Source organism: Anastrepha obliqua, chromosome 3 (genome assembly GCF_027943255.1).
Source record: "Anastrepha obliqua isolate idAnaObli1 chromosome 3, idAnaObli1_1.0, whole genome shotgun sequence".
Lineage (NCBI taxonomy): Eukaryota > Metazoa > Arthropoda > Insecta > Diptera > Tephritidae > Anastrepha > Anastrepha obliqua.
In genome coordinates this window covers 141,284,714-141,307,221 of record NC_072894.1, presented here as the reverse complement: position 1 = coordinate 141,307,221, position 22,508 = coordinate 141,284,714, and the positions used below count along the sequence as shown (strand labels likewise).

Here is a 22,508-nt window from a genome sequence, read left to right as displayed (position 1 = left end):
TGAAATATTAGATTGAAGAGTGCGACTAGTTTTGGGCTTGCTGAGAATGCTAATGAAGCAGACACAACGAAAAGTTGCCACGTCGTGTCGTGATGGTGTCGTACGCGAACATGCGTGAATGAGCAAACACTATTGTGCCTTGAAAGAAAAGTGTACTTTTATTGAACCTGCAAAACGATGTTATCGTATTTTAAAAACTTTTTAATTAAAATTGTATTGCGCCAAACTGAAATATGCTTAATTATGTAACTATTAAATATTAAAAATCGTAAAAATCATGATTCCTACGAAAACTATATATTTATAACGACACAGGATGTGCCTTGATATTTAGTTATGATTGTGCGGCACAAAAGAGGGGGACATTTAATAAGTTCGGCACCATTTAAATATAGATGTTTCACCACATTTTTCACCTTATCTTTAAACATCTTTCGTCACTTTCTGCCGCAAAACGGAAACCTAATAAAGTTAGAAAAAAATGTATCCAAAATCACCTTTTCAACGTAACGCACTTGTTGAGTCCCAAATTCTTAAACGGAATGTAAGTTAAATTGATTTCAATTTGTTTTTTAATATTTGAAAAATACTCCACAAACATTAAAACATACCGAAGACTAACAATAATTTCTCGGCAATAGTCTATTCGCATACACAAAACGACGATGAGAGAGATCACTTTCTAGAAAACCGGGAGAGAAATATGGCAGGGTTGCCGTTGTTCTTTTGTAAAAACATATATTTCCAAACATTTTTTATTGGTTTAAGTGGACAGTGCAATGTCTATTTTTGAGGAAATTCAGGATATCTAGTATTTTTAAATTATATTTATTCTAATAATACTTCTCCACTAAAGACAAACCCTGGGCGTGTTTGATGGAAATTGTGATTAAATTGTAATTTTTTTTTATTGTGGGTGCGTATTGCTACAATTCTAAAATGGTGCATAAAATATGTTTAGTTTGAAATTTTTTGTAAGTAATAGATAGTTATTTAACAAAAAAGGTACGGGAAAACGAATTTTTTTATTGTGTTTGTATAATTCGTGTGTAAATTTATCTAATTTTTTGACGAGGGTAGCCAATTAAATTGTTTCGATATTGGCAAACTGCAAAACATTGTTGCCATGTTTCGATAAGAATACAATAACAACAGAGAAAAATCACGTTAATGGATACTAATTTAATATTAAAATGCATGTAAACCCTATATTATGACTGAATATTTTACACAATTGGAGTCACCGTACACTAAAGACTTCTTAGTTGGGCCATTATTTGTTCGGATTGGGCTTTAGGCGCGCACACTGTAGCTTAAGTCATGGGACAAATGCTTTCGCGGGGCTACCATCCTATCTCTATCCCGATTCTATTATTTATTTAGTAAAAATATTATAATAAAAATATTTCTTATCACTCAACTTACAAAATATGGCATATACTAACTTTATTCAGAAGTATTGTTGGAATGAATTTTTTTAGTATAATCTGGGAAATAATGGCTGGGATTCGCAATAATGTATGTATATTGGACAATTTTTGGCAAACTATAATGTCTTTATTAATGAAACTTGGTGGAGATGTTAGGGAGGTGTCAAGGAACAATCTTTATAACTCCAAGTTATTCGGGAAATATTACTTTCGTAATTATTTACCTTCAAAGTGCTCTCGGGAACTTCACTATAATTTGGCACATTACAGTAAATATTTTGGTACACTTCACTAAAATTCATTAAATATACACTCACACGCGTGTTTTTACTTATTTTTATACTTATATTCGAATTATTTTCATTAAAATTTAATGCAAATGCATTTGTCCATACAATCACTTTCCAATTTTAAACGCGAATAAGAAAAATATTGGAATGACAACAGTATGGTGCTGCTGGATGCCTGCAAATGAAAACAATAATATGAACAAAAATGAAGTATTTTAGTTTAGTGTTAATTAAAGTGGTGCACAAGTCGACATATATGTGCTTTCAAGTCATTTGCTAAATTCACACAACAATGCAGTGTTTTGTTCTCAACTAACAGTAACAGGCAATAGCAGCTAGAGAGAAAACCAAATCATGCTTTTGTATGACTTGTTTCTCTCTCAGCATTATCACAACACACATATTTCGGCAAGATAGCAAGAAAAGCAATGACACTGAAAGGCAATGAAAAACAATTCAATTCAAACAAGTGAATTGTGTCAAATGTGGATTATTTACTTACATGAATTCCTGATATTTTAAAATCAAATAGGCAGTTAATGTTTGGTATGATGGTTTTGTAGAATAAAAATTAAATTCTGATTAATATTTGAATGTAACTTACACTTTGCCGCTAATATACACTACGTACATACATACATATGACACCAATTCACACATTGTACTTGATGTCTTTCGGCAAAGCTTGTATGAGAATGTTTTTCTACCATTGCCATGCAAGCATATAAGCAGCGTCGTGCAATTCGTGCACTGTCGCTAGAGCCGAAGTAGTATTGCTTGTTGAAGACAGTTTTTCTTCGTTGCTGTTCAAGTTGTGTGCCTACATTGCTTTTTGTCTTCACAAACAGTGTCACATGCAATGTGTGACTTGTTGCTTTGTAATAAGCAAGTCATTTGTGCACCACTTTAGTGTTAATGATGGGGATGGGGGTTATTGTGCCTCCTTACTACACACACGCATATGACGTTTTAATTTTGGGTTCAATGGTTTTAACACGGAAAGGAGTTCTACGCAAAAATACTGTGGATTGCGTAGCCGGAGTTGGACTGATGAGGGTTATTTTTTTTAAGCGCGGCCGAAGGCCTTCCACGCGGAATGGAGTTTTACGCAAAAATACTATGGACAAATTGCCATTCTCAACTTTCAAACCATAGTTATTGATATCGATATTTCTCGTGCATCTTAAAAAACACCCAATATATAATTGGTTGTCTGGTCCAGTTGGAGGTTGCATCTTGATGTAGAGTCTTACAGGTTTCCCTCGCCTCCGAATGGCAAATGGTTTTTATGAGGACCCTTTTGAATGGCAGAAATACAAACAGAGCTTTGCTATTGCGTACCGAAAGGCAATCGTTATTAGAAACAACATTTTCCATAACTTTTCGAATTTTGCAAAGCAAAAGCAAAAAGCGTAAAAAGCAAATTTTCCAGAATTTTTTCTGAGAAAATTAAAATTTATTGATCTGGAAATTTGTACACATTTTATGTTATCTTTTAACTGTATTTTAAGACTTAGTATTAGTTTTGATGGCCTATGCTGGTAAACAACTACCTCGTAAGCCTTTCTCGCTTCTTCACTGCGCGGAATTTACAACTCTCCCCCACTAACTCCACGGCGACCCTTTTCACCACCTGGACAAAGGAGGTCAAGCTACAACTCAAGGTGAAAGTCGACGATACACAAATTCCGACGGTTAACAACCCCAAAATATTGGGAGTCACCTTTGACAGCTTGCTCTCCTTCTCAGCGCATACAACCGCTATTGCAACTAAAGTACATAATCCCAACAAGGTTCTCAAGTGGCTCGCCGGCAGCACTTGGGGCACAGACAAGGAAATGTTGCTGTCGACTTTTAAAGCAATAGGCCGATCGGTTCTAAACTATGCTGCACCTGTCTGGTCGCCTGGAACCAGAGATTCGCAGTGGACGAAGCTTCAGACTTGCCAAAACACTGCATTAAGGACCGCGATAGATGTCTTCTGATGTCACCTATACAACACCTACATGATGAGGCCCTAACGCTGTTTATTAAGGAGCATAACAAATTTCTAAGTAAGCAGTTTTTGCTAGGGTGTTACCGTAGGCCTCACCAATGCAGACACCTGCTCGAGCCTGAGCCACCTCCCAGGCACATCAGGAGGCATTTCCTCAACTACGCGGACGAGATCTCAGACAAAACCAACAGACAGCTACTGGATCGGACAGTGTACAGACAGGCCATAAACGACATTCATCGGGAGACTCTCACCACCTTCTTAAGCTCCCGACCCCCGAATGCCGTTATCGGAGTCCAACCACCACCAATCGCAGACGAAGAGCTCCAACTTCCCCGAGAGTCCCGCGCAATCTTGGCACAATTACGTTCTGGATATTGTAGCAGGTTAAACTCCATATGTCTAAACATATGTTTAATATGTGAAGGCACCCCGCACGACACTAACCACCTTTTCACATGCCCCATTAAACCCACTCATCTAACACCCCTCACCCTTTGGACCCAACCCGTCGGAACAGCTAGTTTCCTGGGCCTACCGTTAGATGTCCTAGACGAAGACGACCGGTGGATACGCTACTTTGACAGGGCACAGGTACTGCTACAACAACAACTTAGTATTAGTAAAAATATTTATTTGGAAAGGAGCTTCAGCTGATCTCTGGGAGCTCATCTTACAAAAGACGTTTTGCGGTGACCACTATATCTCTGAACTGGATCCTCTGAAATTAAAAAACCAAACAGATTTCGTTAAAGTAATGTGTTAACTCTAGTAATTAATCAAAAGAATAAGCAAAATAAAGGTTTAGCCGTTTTCGAGTAATGTTGGTCACCGACTTTGAAATTACCATTTTGAGAAAAACGCGTTTAAAGTTTGAAAAGCACTCTGAAACGCCTTTTCAAATTTGCATGCAACTTTGAAAATATTTACCGGAACGATATTAAATTTACTGTTGGTATTCTTAAATTGATGTAGGTACATTAAGAACAAAAATTGATTATTGGAAAATTCTCTATATATAATCCCTTAATCTCATTCATCTAACACCTCCTTTCCTTCCGGTCTCACCATTACGCGAGATAGACAATGACGGCCGTTAGCTTCCCCGGGCAGAGTTTTGGGAACTTCTGCCACAACAACAACTTCAGGGGCAAGTGAAGAGATGATTACTTTCATGCCAGACATATGTACATATGTATGTGTGTACAGTACGTTGAAATCACTTTGAGATAGGCAGAAGTTTAACCTGCTGCAATATCCAGAACGTAATTTAAAAGATCGCTGTTGTTTTTGTAAGAGCATAAACATTCCCCATACATACATATACGGGGAATGCTGCTGAAGTTGTTATTGTTGTAGCATAATGTTGCTGGAGTGATAGTCCTTGACCGGTTATAAATCCGGCTCGTTCCGGTAACACAGAACCGAAGCCGTGGAACGCTTAATATATCGTTGATTGCTTTCACTCTATGATGCCATTATGGAGAGCCATCATCGCATAAGATCGTTGACAAAAATTTAAATACCCTTTTATTCAAAAAATATAGTGCATGTTTTTTATGATCTTTACAGCCCACGCAGATAGCGGAGTTGATGAGTTGGTTATGCCGGCCGCCAACTATTACGACATATCGCATAAATGTGCTACGCACGACGGTGCCAGCGTTCAAGCAGAGACTACAACAAGTGCTACGTGACCGATATGCGCAGCCACCTAAAGTTTATGAAATTCCCAGCATTCCAGAGGTTCTTAGCATATCGCCCATACCAGTCAGTATTCCGGATATGACGCAAAAGCAATCAGAATTACAAAGAGAAGTTGTGGTAGATAGCTGTTGTGGTGCAGCTCTACTACGTGGCGCTCATCTATATGCGCCTGGTGTACTTGCCATGGAAGCGGGCACCAAATTGGGTGAGCAGGTTTCGGTGTACGCCGATTTGGCGGGCAAGTGTAAACAAGGCACAAATACGCGTTACGACTCGCCAGATAAACTTTTTTTGGGTGTGGGCGTCGTACGCATGCAACGGCATCATATTTTTGGACCTTTAACTAAGTTTGGGGATTCCAATGACAGCGCGCCGACTGAGCGGTTGAAAGGAGTGGCGGTGGAGATGATCGAAACTACGTCCGGGGTACCCACCATTGGCGACTTGAGTTGCAGTGAAGCGCTACTGCAGAACTTGCCATCCATTGTATGCGTACGGGTGCTGAACCCCCAGCCTGGTGAACGTGTGCTCGATATGTGTGCCGCTCCCGGAAATAAAACAACACATATTGCAGAGATGATGGATGATCAAGGCGAAATTATAGCTCTGGATAAGGTAGCCAAGAAAATCGCTGTCATGCAAGAAAAGATAAGAGGTGAAGGCTTGAAGAGTATACGCGCTTATGCCTTCGATGCTACGAAAGCCTTCGATACATCTATTCCTGCAAAAAATACTACTAAAATTTTACAATCGCCGCCTTTCGCGGCGAATACGTTTGATAAAATCTTGCTTGATGCACCCTGCAGCGCTTTGGGCAACAGACCGTTTCTGATAGCATCGTCCAATATGACGCCCCAAATGCTGGCGTCATATCCAAAAGTGCAGCGAAGGTTATTTTCAGCAGCAGTTCCGCTGCTCAAACCGAACGGTGTGTTGGTTTACAGCACTTGCACAGTCACCGAAGAAGAGAATGAGTGCATTGTGAGTTGGGTGCTTGAAACGTTTCCGCAGATACGACTAGTTGCCGCTGTTCCTCGTTTAGGCGAAAGCGGCCTTAAGCACACAGGTCTCAATAATGATGAGAGGTAGGTACACGGCCATAACTGTATGTCTATATCCGCATATCGCTCGCTTGCTGGGCGAACGACAGATTGCAAAAGCTTTCATTTTACTATTGCTTCCTAAGCAAAAATAAAGCCAAAATGAGTTGTTTAAAATATAGACTAAGGCACAAAATTTTCGCGTCACGTCATCTCCAAGCAAATGAATGATATGTGGATATATACATCAAGGACCACGAGTACAATTCTTTTCTTCTTTTACTGCAGGCAGTATGTACAACGGTTTAGCCATAACGTCAAAGAAACCGGAAGAGTGCCCATTGACACTGTAGGATTTTTCATAGCAAAATTCATAAAGCAGTGTCGAGATGATGTGCATGGCGTTTAAAAATCTTCGATCTAATTTCTTTAAAATACATAAGACAGACGCTTTTAATTCTCAATATAAGTTGTTTATTCTAGTTTGCATTTATTTAATTATTCGTTAAGTATATTCATACATAATGAAATGTTCAGCTATAAACATACATACAATAAAAATGTATATAATTATAGATACCAATGAAAGTTGAACGCTTACATGCACATCTCTAAAAAGCCAAGGGAAATTTTTAATTCATAATTCACAAAATTACAATATTTTTTTGATTGAAGCACTTTAAAGGATCAAATCCATAAAAAATTATAGTAAAATACTATTACGCTTTATAACAAAACTTATAGGGCAATATAATAAAATACGTTCTTAAAAATTATTCCAACACTAAGGTAAAATACGGCTTTGCAAATGTGCTTATTGATCGATGCTATTTCGAGCTCTTCTTTTTTTAACGTTCAGCAGCAAATGTTAAATCTAACTTTAATATTCTAGCTTAGTTTGACTACATCCGTGTGCAGACATTAAACGATCATAGTTATCAGTCGCTAAAACTTGAATAACTAGAGTGACAAATTTTAGAAAGACATTCTTCAAGGGTTGTAATACAGATCTTTATTTTACGCGGCAATATTTAGTGCTTTAAACTCGTCGTCATGCATCTCAGTCATCATGTAAGTCCCATCTTGTAATAACAATACCACCCGCCGTGTACCACCTGAAAAGTGTCAATCGTAATTATTCAAGTTTTATATCTAATGAAACCTAGTTTTGCTAATACTTATCGAAAGATTCTCAAAGCACAAAATCGTTTAAAAAATATTTACCTGGAGAAGGCATGCCAGCCTGTATGACTTCAGCAGGTATATTAGCTTCCTGTCCATCGGCACCGTCAGACGTTTGTATACACAGTTGCCCGGTAGCACCTCCACCACTAGCTGTTACGGCAACGGCTCCACTACCAGCATCTGCTTGTTGCTGTTGTTGGGCTGCAGTCAAAGCCTGATGCTGTTGCAATTCTGCTTCACTCATTGTAACTACGTGTGTGGTGCCATCTTCTTTTGTTGTTTTGACAATATATTGAGGTTCTGCCATGGATTCAGCTTGATGCAATTCGCCGGAATTTTGTGCTACTGCTTCTGCAACGGCGTTATCGAGAGTTAGCACTTGATTATCATCACCTTCGGCAGCAGCGACATAGGCGAATTGTTGTTCGCCGTCAGGGCCTTGGGTTACAAGAATAGTTTGTCCTTCGGCATTTTTACCGGCCACTTGGTATACGGTACCATCTTCTCCAGTTACTAACAATGGAGTACCATCTTCATTAGTGAGCATTTGTTGATCACTGGTTAGAAGCAATGTTGGGTCGATGTCTTGTAATTGTTGCTGATGGTCTTGTTGCAACGCCAATTGCTGTTCGCCACTAGCGCCAGTAATCAATTGTGTATGTATTACTCCGCTTTGAAATTGCTGCTGGGACATCGCCTGATCATCCTGTCCCAATATTTTGCCTACAACACAACATTTTTTGTTTAGATTGATGGGAACTTAGTTTAACTTGATTTGGCTTAATATATAAGCAGTGCAAGAAACACTGATGTTTTACTTACCAGTAATGGGGCATAATTGTGCTTGGTGTTGCTCCTCATGCGCATATGTTCCATCTGGTTGCTTACGCACACTTACCGCGCTTACTTGGCTTGTGCGCCCACCTCCGGTTGGTGGTGTGATTTGTTGTACCTTTTGAATTTGGATTTGCGACTGTTGCTGCTTTAGATTCATGCGCTGTGCAATGGCATCCTCTCGTGTCATGACTTTTTTAGTGACTTTCAAATCGCCCGACTTCGAAAGTTGTAGAATCTTCTGTTCTGGCGTTACAGTTTTAGTGGTACTGCTGGCAGTGGGTCGTGTTACATGCCCGGCACTACCTTGACGAGGTATTATCATACGCCCTGATGTTGGCGAAGAGTGTTGTTGAGCAGAGCTCGTTATGCCGCCAGTACGCACATGCACTGAAGAACCACCACGTTGCTGCTGCGTTGTACCGGTGGTCATAATGGTTTTTCGTTGCAAAGCAGTGCTGCCTGGTGTACGTTGGACATGTTGTTGGCGCGAAATTGTGTTGATTTGCGTATTACCAACTGTAGTTGCGCCACCAGCTCCTACCCGAATATGTGTTCGACCAGCTGTTACGGTGGACGCTGCCGATTTGGATTCGCTACCACTATCACTGCCTCCGCCGGCAACTCGCACTATGCCTGTGCTGGACACAGCTGATTCTCCTTTCGATAGTATTCGAATTAGGGCCTCACTTTTTGGTGTTGTCTATAAACGAAAAAAGTCAATAATTTTTACTTTAAATTTTTACTAAAAAATTGTAAAAAAAGAAAGAACAAATTTCAAAAGGAAACAAAAAACAGTTTTATAAATAAAAATAAAATTTATAAAAAAGTTTCATAAATAAAATTTATAAGAAAAAGTCTCATAAATAAAATTTATAAAAAAAAAGTTTCATAAATCAAATTTATAAAAAAAAGTTTCATAAATAAAGTTGATAAAAAAAAGCAGTTGAATACCGCGAAAAAGAATCAAGTGATTATATAAATTAAGTAGTCAATTGATTTTCAGAAACTCGCCTCCATTCAAGATGGCATTTTCAGAATCGAACACAAAATTTCTCCGCCGGATTACACTTACTTTAGAATCGCAACCGAAATCGCAATAAAAAGGAAAAAAAAAAAAATATTTTTTTGAGAAACGAAATCACTACAACTAAATTACGATTATTGAGAATTCTCAACTGCCACGTTCTTACAAAGCCCTTGCCTCCCCGGAAACTTTACAATAAAATTTCCCATAGCTCAACAACGTTAGGGACTTCTTAAGAAACGTTCCCCGACAGCCGATTCTACGTTACCAGAACGACCCGGACTCATTATACATCCGGTCGAGGACTGTTGTCACTCCAGTAGCACTCGCCGTACATGTATTTGAAATGTTTTTGATGTTACAACTACAAAATCTTCTTAAGAAACTAATACCTAGCGCGTCTATGTTTACGTACAAATGATGAGGTAAATATTACTATAGAGCCCAAAGTTAATTAAGGCTGAATTTTTGGGCAGGCATAAATATATAGGTATATATTTTTTAATTTACAGAAGTATATATGTGAGTAGTATCAGAATGTTTCGTGAAAAAAAAAAAAATGGGAAATAGAAATAAATACATAAAAATGTTTGCCACTTGCCAGTTAATGAACTTACATTGCGGCTATTGCTATTGAAACCAGGCTTCTTTACCACGCCGGAAGCATTTGTATCTTGCGTTATAATAATCTCCGCTGAATTCGGGCCTACTGGCAATGACTCTCCGCTAACTGAAGCGGGTGTACGCGTACTGCTCGTTCCATTCACCTTAACCACTTTGGACTATGAACGATAAAAAAAAAAATATTTTCGTATTTTCTATTGTTTAAAAGCAGAAATGACGCTTTTACCTCAATAGAAATAGCATTGCCGTTCTTCATACGCTTTACGGTGTGTGATGGAATTAGATCCTCTTCTAAATCTTCTATTGTTGCTGTAGTGCTAGGCAAGTCGCTAGTATTGGAATCATTAAAATCTGAATCTTCCAATTTGCGTTTTAAGCCAGCCGCACCAACGTTTGCCGAACTATTGCTGGTATTCACAGACCAATCCCTTTCACCATCTTGTGAGTTGTTACCACTCCCGGCGGCGTCACTGCCTGTTGGAGAAGCTCCACCTGAAGCGACTTGGTTACTTCCAGAAACCCATTGTTTAACCTGATCCATTGCTTTGGTTTTGGATGTTCGTGAAGGCCGTGCAGAAACATCTGTACCTGCCGTGGATTTGTTACTATCACCAATATCATTGTTACTACTACTAACGGTTTGTAATTTTCCTATACCAGTTCCAAGTTTGGTAGAGACATTGGTTTCACCTTTTTTTGCAGCGTCAATTGATTTACTATCACCAATTTTGCTTGCGTTGGCTAATTGTGCAGCTTGTTTCGCTTGTAATGCTGCACGTGTCTCTTTTTGCCGCGCCAATTGTGTTTCGAATGTTTCCAAAAGATGTGGAACGTTATCTAAATGTGAAGATGGCTCCCAAGTATTTTGTTCATGAGTGCGAGACTCCCATTTCACTAAATACTCATGCATTTTGCGCCTGGGATTAAAACGCTTTGCAACGATTTTCTCCACATTCTCCTCAATGACCTCATCCGAGTTGGGAACAGTGCGCTTGGCACGTCGGCTGCAAAAACCATTAAGTCAGTATTAAATAATTTAACTTTCTATTAACACAATTTGGACAAAAATTAACCTTAATGGCTTAGCGGCGTTTCCAGTTGGCAGCTTATTTTGTGTTACACCACCTACAGCGTCACTACGTATAGTAAACGGTTTTTTCACAACTTTTGGGGCAGATGTACCCCCTTTATGTGAAGGATCATTATCAACGTCCTTATTTCCATCAGTCACTTTGATCGGAGGTTTCAAGTTAGTTACTTGTGGTTTTGTTTGTGTTAAAAGTTCTAAATTTATTTATATTATTATATAAAAAGCTCTATTAAAAATTTATAAAAACTTACTGCGACCTGGTGATGCGCTTTCACTAGTATTATTAACAACAGTCTTAGTTATTTTCACTGGCATCTCCTGTAGACCACCTTGACCTACTTTGGCAAAAGATTGGATTGTTTTGCCAGCTACAATCCATGTTTCCCGCAAGCTTTCATCCATTTTAACCCATGTTTGATAAAGAGCCCATGAATTCGGACTAGCTGTACTCGAGTCTCTATTATTACTTAGTTGTGTTGCTTTCCATAGTAAGAAAGCCCAAATTTTTGGTTTGGTGTCATTGCATTCACGCACATTGTTGTTTTCCTTTTGGCAAGGTCTCTGCTTATGCTCATCAAAATCTTCGATGAAATGGTATACGTTGAGGCAGCGGCCACATACAAGAACATCCATTGTGGCCATTTCCTCTTGCGCCACTTTAAATGAATGTGATATTTAATTTTAATATATACATACTATATTCAGTAGATACCTACTCTTAATTAGTTTGGAATGCTTTCCGATTTCCGTTGGAGTGATATCGCGCCCAACCATTGCGAAATATGCCGATCTGCAATATATAATTAAATATAAATAGTTGCATTTCTTCTTTAGCAATATCACAAGATAAATTTTACAATGATTAAGACTTTACTTAAATTGCGCCAAATACGGTAATATTTCGATTTGGCCTCCTCATAAAAATTCAGTTTCATACTTTTCGTTTTTTTTTTCTCCTTTAAAGCTATAGCACTTTTCAAAATAGTCGGTAGCTTAGAGCAAAAAATCACACATCACTTCATTATCTATTACTGTTAAATTCTAATTTTTTATTTAGAATTTATGAATTCCTACACTACCGATTTTCCGTGGAACCCAAATATGACCTTGCCGTCACAGCTTTTCTAAATAGAAAGTTTTGCTATATTTTACAAATTATTTTGTAATTTAAAAGCAAGCGTACTTTTAAAAATTTTGCTATAAACAATTAAACCTACCGAAATTTGCTATATTGCTGCTGCTGCTTCCAAACGAAATATAAAACAAGCAAATGCAAGATTTTTCCGTTCGTTTGCAAAACGTAGCACTCGCAGTATAAGCGATCAACCAATCAAAATGGCGATTGTAGCAGTGCATGGGATTTTGTTGCAAACAGTTAATTTTTGGGTGGATGAGGGTAACTCTAAAAATTTCCTAAGAATCGGAGAAATTTTATGAAAATAAAGCACATACATTCTTATTATTTTTATTCAATAATTATGTTAGTCAATAAAAACTATGATTCTAAATTTGTATCTTAAATATCGTATATATTATGAGTCAAAAAAATTTTCAACGCACTAATTTTCACTATAGCATTTCTAAACTCGGTGACATGGCAGTATCAGTTGAGAATTTAAGATTAATCTTCATATATTCTATTTAAAGTTCCTTAATTTCTATTAATGTGACTGAATTATATGAGGGATTCTCACACCAATTTCGTTACTTTGGCGGTTTGTCAGTTGATAGTTCAGGAAATGTTTGTTTATTTGAGGTGGCGTCGGTTTCAAAATCACGATAAATAAAGATGCGGTCTTCGTAGTGGTTCAGTGAATGATTTAGTAATATTGCAATCTTAAGATTTGTGACTTTTAATTTAAACGAACCACTAATAATGAAGTGCTGCTTGTTATATTGCTAATGCACGCATTATTGCAATACCTTCAAATGTGTTTTTTTCTAGTTTTTTTTGCCAATTACGCCGTGCGAAGAAATGATGTGTGCATGTTCAAGTAGCTTTTTTCCTCTTGTTTGTTTATCTGCAGAGATGACGTCACAGCAAGTTTGGAAGGCGCAAACTTATATTCCATCATTTTTGACACAACTCCTATGAGATAACCATGCCGAGGAACTTTTTCTTCTGCAATAAATCGGCGCTGATAATTGAACCATTTAAACAGCTGTTCAACTCAAATTATGTTGGCATATGCAATATTTTCGAATCAGATTGCCATCATAAATCATCTACCAGTTTACACAGGCAGACATAAATAATGAAATTAAATTAGCTGTGACGTTTGCTTACATTTTGTGACTTAGTTCATATTGAGTTTGGATAAAAAATAAATATTATTAATATGGAAGAAAAGTAAAAATAGCAATTACAAATACAGCAACTTATTTACTGGCTATACTGGCCGCTAGTAGTAAGCAATTCGCTGAAAGCAGAAAAAGGCGACTACTAAGAAAAGATTATTGCATACCGGGCCGAAACGACTTCCAGTTCAAAAAAACATTATATCGTTTAAGCTTCAGAATTTCTAGAAACAGCTTTTCAATTAAAAATTTGCAAGTACCCATCAAATATAATAAAATGCTAGGAGCAAATGCTTCCTCTTGTTTGAATTTCATACGAAACTGCGAGTGGAGACTTCTGGTTGTTATTGTCTGGAATGAATTTTAAATGTGGCATCACATTCCTTGCTGAAAAGTGCAATACATTTTTGTTTTGTAAAATCAGCTGTTTGTCGGTGAATTGCGGTGATCGTAGTTATTTCTTAACCAGGTTTTCGTGATTTCTTATAATTTCTTATTGGCATACGAGGATATACAATAATGGCAGATATTGATGGAGAAGACCCAAAAGAGTATCGCTGGGAAACCGGCTACGAAAAAACATGGTAAAAATCATAGTAATTTTCTGCAAACTTTCGGTAAGTTTGGAGTTTAATAAGTTTGCTTTTTATTTCCTTAGGGAAGCCATCAAGGAGGATGATGATGGACTGCTGGACGGCGCTATAGCCGATATTATACAAAAAGCCAAGCGGAAGCGGCAGGCGCAAAAGACGCAGCAGAACCGTCTGGGAATGATGAGACATCTATACATTGTACTGGATTGCTCCGAGTCAATGACGGTGCCTGATTTGAAACCCACACGAATGTTGTGCACGATTAAGGTTTATATTGAGTAATTTAATATTATAAGCTAACTGAAAAAAAATTTATTGCAGCTTTTGGAAATCTTTGTTCAAGAATTCTTTGACCAGAATCCTATCAGCCAGTTGGGTATGATTGCACTGAAAGGAAAACGAGCCGAAAAGTTGACTGAGCTAACTGGCACATCGAAGTTACATTTAAAAGCTCTGGAAAGGTATTAGATAGTTTTTTAAAATCAATATATAACAAGAATGCCAAAGTACCACTCAAATATCTATATTTCTAACCCTCCCAGCATTAGTAAAATTCCCCTCACATGTGAGCCTTCATTGCAGAATGGTCTCGATCTGGCCATGAAAGCATTAAAGGTTGTGCCCAGTCACGCTTCGCGCGAAATACTCATAATTATGGGTTCACTGACAACATGCGATCCGGTCGACATAAATAGTACAATCGATGGCCTTAAAGCCGACAACATACGCTGCTCCGTAATCTCGCTTTCTGCTGAGATACACGTTTGTCGTCATCTCACGCAACAAACTCAAGGCACTTATGGCGCTGTTCTCGATGATGCACATTACCGTGACCAATTGCTGGCACATGTAGATCCACCGCCAGCGGCGCAAACGCAGGAGAACTCTTTAATAAAAATGGGCTTTCCACATGCGAAGACGGACGGTGGCAAGGACCCTCCACTTTCGATGTGTATGTGTCACATTGAAAATACAGAAGAACCAAGTAAGCTCACCTCCGGTGGTTACCATTGTCCGCAGTGTTTTAGTAAATATTGTGAGTTACCAGTTGAATGTCAGACCTGTGGTTTGACATTGGTATCAGCGCCACATTTGGCTCGCTCCTATCACCATCTTTTTCCTGTGCAACACTTTACAGAACTGGAATTCAATGGACAGGCTGCGAATTGCTATGCTTGTCAAAAGCCGTTAACAGAAGCAACGGACAAAAATGTGTATCGCTGTGAGAAATGCTTGCAAGTTTACTGCATTGATTGTGACATTTTTATTCATGATACTCTGCACACATGCGTCGGCTGTAATACAGCTAAACCACATAGAAAATAGTAGTTGATGTACGTAATAAAAAAAAATAATAAATAAATAAAATTTACTTATTTTATATAGTTTATTTATTTATAAACCGGCTTAAAAACACCATAATTTGCTATTTTTATAAAGACACGAAAATAAATAAACGAAACACAAGAAGTTTACTTTATTAGGCGGAAACATTTTTTACACTAAATTTTTGGTAAAATTTGAGGAGTAAATTACTCCTAGTGCGGGTACATTTAAAAAAAAAAGGGAGAATTATTTTAAATTAAATTGGCATCAAAACCACTCTTAAGAGAATACAAACCTCTCTTAGGTGGATAAAAACCTCTACTAACAGGATATAAATCTCTACTAAGAGATATAAGCCTCTACTATGCGATTTTCCAAACCAACGGCTCAGCACAATTTGAAGAGAAAAGTACGGGCAGCCGCTTGTAGGGCTCTCATTTCCGTGAAAGCCGCTTCTACATACCGGAATGACACGGGTAGCACAGTAAACTAGCACTCTCTAGTTCGCTGAACCTCATAAGTACGGGATAAAATAGGTTTGCTAATGTAAAAATTATCTAGTAACTTGCCAGTAACTTAATTTCCAAGCATTCGCTTGCAAAGAGAAAAATATCACCCAAAAAAAAAAAAGTAGATGAATGCAAAATCAGTAACAATTTGTAAGTTTTACGAACAGTTAATTAAATTGTTGGCGGGGAAAATCACAAAAAGTACAAATTTTTTCAGTTGAGTTATCTCGTATTAAATAGAAAAAGAAGCAAATAAAATACAAAGTAATAAGCTCAGCATCACATGGTGTTATTTTGTCCACAATAATTTGATCCCTTTCATCATTGCTGCCAGATGAAGAATATTCCATTACCAGTTTGTATTGTGGCAATCACAGCTTTCTTCATATTTTCCATGCTTCCGCCTATATTGCTAAATTAGTTAATAACCAAAAAGTAGAAGCAATACAAAAGATACCTTCAATGCTTCCGATTTGTATTTCCGAAACTGCAACAACGGTGACTGGAGTCTGGAGGCAACAGTACATACCTCTATATCATTGGCCGATTCCTATTCAATATATGACTTGAAATGTAATTTATAAATGTGATCTAAAATATATTTACTTGCATTCTCCATTTTGTTCATCATTTTTATTTAAATTTAGAACTTTTGACTCAATTCACACATTTTATTCTTGCGTATTTTCACTTTGCGACCAGCAGGTTTTCTCGCTTGCAAATTCTTACAAGTAAAAATTGAACCAGTAAAAATTTACAACTTCCCCTCAAAATGAAATGCCTTTTTGCTCTCACTTTCCTCTACTTTGCAAGTTTTTTGGATACATGAACAGCAAAACTTGAAAATTAAGAATTAATAACAATAACAATTGTTAAAAATATTTTGCTTCATGTACAGACCTAATGTGGAATTCTGATGGCATCGCATCAAAGCTTTTTAACAGCAATAATCAAGTGTGCCATGTGCCATGCAAATTATGACCCTTTTTTTTAATTTTTTTATGAATGAACTATTAACAAGTAAAATTAACACACCAATAAAAATATTTTTTACGTAATTTTTAAACAATCGAAACATTTAATTAGTGAGCTGATAATATCAAATCTGGTCACGAAAGTAGACGGAAAAAGAGGAAGTAACATTTAAAAATACAATGAACTTCGAAATGAAATTATAAAAATAGAAAGAGAAGGTCTACGCCAACAGCTCAGGGTCGATTCAAGACCTCAAAGATGGAATTCGTGAGGCTAACGAGGACGTAGGGCAGCCACTTTGCAATTCGGTTATGGAAAATTTCATGAAAAGGATATTGTCCTGTAAGCGCGGTCGTGGCGGTCATTTGCCTGATGTTATTTTCCATTATTAACGGCATACCTTCCTCTTTATAATGAAATAAACATCCGATCATTTATATTAGAAAATAGCATTTTTCGTTGAATATCAAAATAACACCTCTGTTTGGAAAACCCTATATATGCATGAGCAGAATTGCGGCTATCGTTAACGATATCACGCTTTGAATCTATATTTATAAATATGTGCTAATGAGTTTAAAAAACTTGATTAAAAATAAAAATTGTTCGTTAATGAGTCAAAAAAAGTTATTATTAGTAATAATGGTCGCTGCTAATTTAGGGTGTTTATGCGTTTAAAAGCCAACTTCGAAACTCACATACATCTGCACTTATGTAAATTCGCATCCATACCATACACACAGTGTCTAAAAATATACAGTTTTAGGCACATCTTGTTTAAAATAACGGCTAATATTAGACCAGACATTGGAAAACGTAAATTTATTCTTAAGTGCTGCCATATGTGTGAGAACGCAGTGGAAGTGCAGCGATGACTTAGATGGAAATTTCAGGCTTCCTCCATCTTCGAGACTCATCATTACTCGGATCAGGAACAGGTTTGAACTATATAGGTGACTGTTCAAAATGTCCATAAAGAGCGTTGTGGAAGACTACGGTCATATTTGAGCGCAGCAAGAGAAGAAGAACAACTAGAAATGTGTTCGGCAAGAGGGGCATTTCAACATTTGCGTTGACTAAATAAATTTGTACTTTTAATCTTAGATTATTTTAGATTATATTAGAAGGATTACCTAAATATATTCCATTTTTATAATCTCGAGTGTATACATTTTTTTGAGACACTCTGTACAAAATTCGACACGACACAATTGAAAAAAAAAAAACGGGAAGAAAAATATTGCAATGGAAGAAAAAAGGAAATTCTACTTAAAATGCTCACCAGAAACATTGTCGATAGTCGAAATTGGCAAGCATTCAAGTATACCCGAGTGACTTTGTTCGAGAAGCTAAGGCACAGGATATATTTTCTGTTAGAAGACAGTTTCTCTCGTAGTTGCTTATGGCTGCTATTTATTAAGATGAAGTTGGGAGTTTGTATTGACCCCAATGACAATGACAAGCAGTCAGAAGTTGACCACCATTAAACCACCTTGCCGAGTTGCAAAAGTATGACATCCAAAGGGCGCGGTTTAATTTGCAAGACTTGTAGAATCTCCAGATTCTGTGCACAATCTTTAATTACTTCTGTATCTTCGCTCTCAGTGGTTGCTCACGTAGCATAATAGCCATGATGGATCGAATAATGAGATGGCGCCTATCGTGGTACCGTTACTTTGCTCTCAGAAAATTTCACAATAAGTGATGTATTAGCACCAGAGTGGCCTTCTTTTTAACATCTGGTCGCATTGCCCGCGATTGCGGCTATTGTTGGTGTTCTTCTCCTTTTAGCAATCAAGTCTCTCTCTCGCTACTGCAGTGTTGTCTAGCTTTGGATATAAAAACGCACTAAAATGCCCATTTAAAGAAAATGAAATACCAAATTTTGAGTGAGTTACTCAAAGAACTTTGTTTGCGTGAAAAATTGTCCTTAAAATGTGCGTTTATTTTTTTTAATAAATGTGTTATGGTTATGTACAATTTAATTTATGAGTTTTTTGTTAAAAGAAACTCTTTTGTTAAGACCCCGACTTTTTTTTAGTAAATTTGAGGTTATGTAACGAGATAAGGTACTCTTTTTGTAAAAATGTCGTTATGGTTTTTTATTGCTTCTTTTTACTATGAACACACCTCTTCATGCCCTATGTCCCACTAAGCATTGAGGACCGGAAGAAGAGATTACACTTTTATGGTTTTAATTCGCATTCAGTAAATTCAAACGCTTTTTAATGTGTGTAAACAAGTTTTCGATGTTAAGAAGAGTTGAGAGAAGAAGATTTAATATTCTAACATAACCTTAAAAGGAGCAAAATATCAAATTTTATAAGAACCAACAAATTTTTATTAACACTAAAATCTTCTCAGAGTGAATATTAGTCTTTCGTTTAATAAGACAGTTTTTTTTAACTTACAGTTTAAAAAAAAGAAAGAAAACACCAAGCTTAAAAATTTTCGCATTTTGGGTATAAAAAAACCCAAAATTGATTGCGAAGAGCAAATGGTTGGCAACTCAGCTAATGTGTTGTCACGCACTCTCCGCGCAATCTTGTTTCTCTCATTCTTACATAATAGCAGCGCGGCCAAAGAATGCCTCCGTGGGATCTCCCAGAAGCTAGTTTTCTAGGAGGAAGATCGAGGGGCTAGACATCGAATCAAAGTAAGCAAAAAATGCGTCGTTATCTTGCTCATGCGTCGTTACCTTGCTTGAACAGCATGTTATGTTATGTTATGTTATGTTGTGTTATGTTATGTTATGTTATGTTATGTTATGTTATGTTATGTTATGTTATGTTATGTTATGTTATGTTATGTTATGTTATGTTATGTTATGTTATGTTATGTTATGTTATGTTATGTTATGTTATGTTATGTTATGTTATGTTATGTTATGTTATGTTATGTTATGTTATGTTATGTTATGTTATGTTATGTTATGTTATGTTATGTTATGTTATGTTATGTTATGTTATGTTATGTTATGTTATGTTATGTTATGTTATGTTATGTTATGTTATGTTATGTTATGTTATGTTATGTTATGTTATGTTATGTTATGTTATGTTATGTTATGTTATGTTATGTTATGTTATGTTATGTTATGTTATGTTATGTTATGTTATGTTATGTTATGTTATGTTATGTTAACTCATTCTCTATGTCCACACCAAATATCTATTAAACAAATAAAATTAAAATTTTCTTTTGAAAAATGCAACCATTCAATCAATATTTTCTTATGACGTTATCACGTTAAACTATCGTCAGTAAACCGACTTTACAGACAACCTCTTTTTAGTCATTTCTCATGTATTTTCAATACCTTGACAAAATTATAAAAACAGTAGAATAAAAGACGCAAATTTATCAACCAAAAATTTATTTTTAATAGCTTCGATTCATCATGAAATCGTACATTAATTTCGTATTTACCTGAATCAAAATCTAAGAAAAATTAAAAATTCTTTTGCATGAAAAAAGTCTCATAAAGTTTGATTCAAAATCTAAGAGAAATTAAAAATTCTTTTGCATCAAAAAAGTTTCATTTATTTTTTTTTTTTTTTTTCATTTTTATTTTCAAAATTTAAGGGAAATTCAAAATTTTTTCAAACGAAAAGTCTCGAGAAGTCTTATTCTAAATTTAACCGAAATTTAAAATTTTTTCAAATGAAAAAAGAGTCTAGAAGTGTATTATTTAAAATCTGACCGAAATTCAAAATTGTTTCCAAACAAAAAGTCTGCTTCAAATTCTAAGCGAATTAAAAAAAAATTTTAAATAATAAAAGTCTGCCAAAGTCTGATTCAAGTTCTAGGAGAGATTTCAATTTTTTTGTTCAATTGAAAAGTCATCTCCAAAATCGTATTCAAATTTCAAGCGAAGCTAAATATTTTTTTTTTAAATCAAAAAAGTCTCCAAAAGTCTTATTCAAATTCTAAGCGAAATTAAAATGTTTTCAAATGAAAAAAGTTCCCAAAAGTCTGATTCAAATTCCAAGCGAAACTAAAGAATTTTGTTTTGACATCAAAAGAGTCTCTAAAAGTCTCATCCAAATTCTAAGCGAAATTAAAATGTTTTCAAATGAAAAAAGTTCCCAAAAGTCTGATTCAAATTCCAAGCGAAACTAAAGAATTTTGTTTTGACATCAAAAGAGTCTCCAAAAGTCTCATCCAAATTCTAAGCGAAATTAAAATGTTTTCAAATGAAAAAAGTTCCCAAAAGTCTGATTCAAATTCTAAGCGAAACTAAAGAATTTTGTTTTGACATCAAAAGAGTCTCCAAAAGTCTCATCCAAAATTCTAAGCGAAATTAAAATGTTTTCAAATGAAAACAGTCCCCAAAAGTTTGATTCAAATTCCAAGCTAAGCTAAAGAATTTTTTTTTCAAATCAAAAAAGTCCGAAATTTATAATTTTTTTGAATGAAAAAAGTCTTTAAGTGTCTTATTCAAAATCTAACCGAAATTTAAAACTGTTACCAATCGACAAAAGTCCGATTCTAAAAGTCAAATTCTACGAGCAATTAAAATTTTTTTCAAAATAAAAAACGCTCCAAAAGTCTGATGCAGATTCCAAGTGAAACTAAATATATCGCACCCTAAATACAAAAGGGTCACAACTCAAAATGTACTTTCTGCTCAAATATGAACGAGACGTTATCAATAAAACGGTCCGCGGATGACATATGGCAAAAATAAATTTTTAGTTTTTTGGTAGGACTGTTATAAGCTTACATGGCAAATTTCAGCGTGATATGTCACATAGTTTGTTTTCTGTGCTACTGTAAACAAGTCAAGCTCGAGTGTGGAAAATTTTGAGTTGTGACCCTTTTGTATTTAGGGTGCGATATATTTCTTTCAAAAGAAAAAGTCTCCAAAAATGTGATTAAAATTTTAAGTGAAAATAAACTTTTTTGTTCAAATGCAAAAAAGTCTCCAAATGTCTGATTTAAATTCTTAGCGAAATTAAAATGTTTTCAAATAAAAAAAGTTCCCTTAATCTGATTCAAAACTTAAGAGGAATTCAAAATTTTTTCAAGCGAATAAAGTTTTCAAAAATTTGATTTAAACTTTAAGTGAAATAATTTTTTTTGCAGATGAAAAGAGGCTACAAAAGTCAGATTCAAGCTCTAAGCGAAATTATATTTATATGATATATTTTTATTATACTTTTTTCAAATGAAAAAGTCTCCAAAGTCCTGATCCTAATTCTAAGCGAAATTCAAATTTTTTCAAATGAAAAACATCTCTAAAATTGTAATTCAAACTCTAAAAGAAATTAAAAATATTTTTCAAATGAAAAAGTCTTCAAAATCTGTTTGTTCTATGAGAAGTTACTTTTTTCAATACTATTAATGGCAGCAATAGCTGCTCTCTTCGGGAGCGGTAATAACCTAACAATATCATACGGCCTACTATTGGAGAGCGCATTTTACTAGGGGGCTTTACATAATTACATATATGCGCACGATGTATCAAAAAAGTATTTTCCAAGCCTACTGAGAGTTCCAGATGATAATGCTGGACAACTGAAATAAAGATATGATACAAATTATTATTATTTTAAGATTTAGCAAATCCCTACATTTGCCA

At 35.8% G+C, this 22,508-nt stretch overlaps 3 protein-coding genes and 1 long non-coding RNA gene across 8 annotated transcripts; 2 read left to right on the top strand and 2 right to left on the bottom strand.

Moving 5' to 3' along the window:
• Window positions 1–312: 312 nt before the first annotated feature.
• LOC129240466 (tRNA (cytosine(72)-C(5))-methyltransferase NSUN6) lies at window positions 313–7,019 on the top strand. Of its 2 annotated transcripts, none has more exons than XM_054876281.1 (3): window positions 313–544; window positions 5,289–6,508; window positions 6,752–7,019. In XM_054876281.1, exons 1-3 carry the CDS (start codon window positions 482–484, stop codon window positions 6,870–6,872), a joined length of 1,404 nt encoding a protein of 467 aa, XP_054732256.1. In that variant the 5' UTR covers window positions 313–481; the 3' UTR covers window positions 6,873–7,019. The 2 variants fall into 2 exon arrangements, with proteins under 2 accessions (XP_054732256.1, XP_054732257.1); XM_054876282.1 differs by lacking the exon at window positions 313–544 and adding an exon at window positions 4,683–4,687.
• LOC129240463 (uncharacterized) lies at window positions 6,997–12,536 on the bottom strand. Of its 4 annotated transcripts, none has more exons than XM_054876270.1 (9): window positions 12,441–12,536; window positions 11,940–12,013; window positions 11,475–11,879; window positions 11,207–11,417; window positions 10,360–11,137; window positions 10,127–10,291; window positions 8,471–9,185; window positions 7,688–8,371; window positions 6,997–7,578 (listed from the first exon to the last, which is right to left on the bottom strand). In XM_054876270.1, the coding sequence occupies exons 2-9, from the start codon at window positions 11,995–11,997 to the stop codon at window positions 7,481–7,483; spliced, it is 3,114 nt and encodes a 1,037-aa protein (XP_054732245.1). In that variant the 5' UTR covers window positions 11,998–12,013; window positions 12,441–12,536; the 3' UTR covers window positions 6,997–7,480. The 4 variants fall into 4 exon arrangements, with proteins under 4 accessions (XP_054732245.1, XP_054732246.1, XP_054732247.1 ...); XM_054876271.1 differs by lacking the exon at window positions 12,441–12,536 and adding an exon at window positions 12,098–12,393; XM_054876272.1 differs by lacking the exon at window positions 12,441–12,536 and adding an exon at window positions 12,161–12,393.
• A 1,000-nt stretch (window positions 12,537–13,536) lies between these two features.
• LOC129240467 (general transcription factor IIH subunit 2) lies at window positions 13,537–15,495 on the top strand. Its single transcript, XM_054876284.1, has 4 exons — window positions 13,537–14,105; window positions 14,180–14,381; window positions 14,436–14,575; window positions 14,657–15,495. The coding sequence occupies exons 1-4, from the start codon at window positions 14,041–14,043 to the stop codon at window positions 15,438–15,440; spliced, it is 1,191 nt and encodes a 396-aa protein (XP_054732259.1). The 5' UTR covers window positions 13,537–14,040; the 3' UTR covers window positions 15,441–15,495.
• A 644-nt stretch (window positions 15,496–16,139) lies between these two features.
• Window positions 16,140–16,652, bottom strand: LOC129240469 (uncharacterized). The gene is made up of 3 exons (XR_008582073.1): window positions 16,556–16,652; window positions 16,407–16,499; window positions 16,140–16,353 (listed from the first exon to the last, which is right to left on the bottom strand). It is a non-coding gene; the product is annotated as an uncharacterized LOC129240469 (long non-coding RNA).
• Window positions 16,653–22,508: the final 5,856 nt, after the last annotated feature.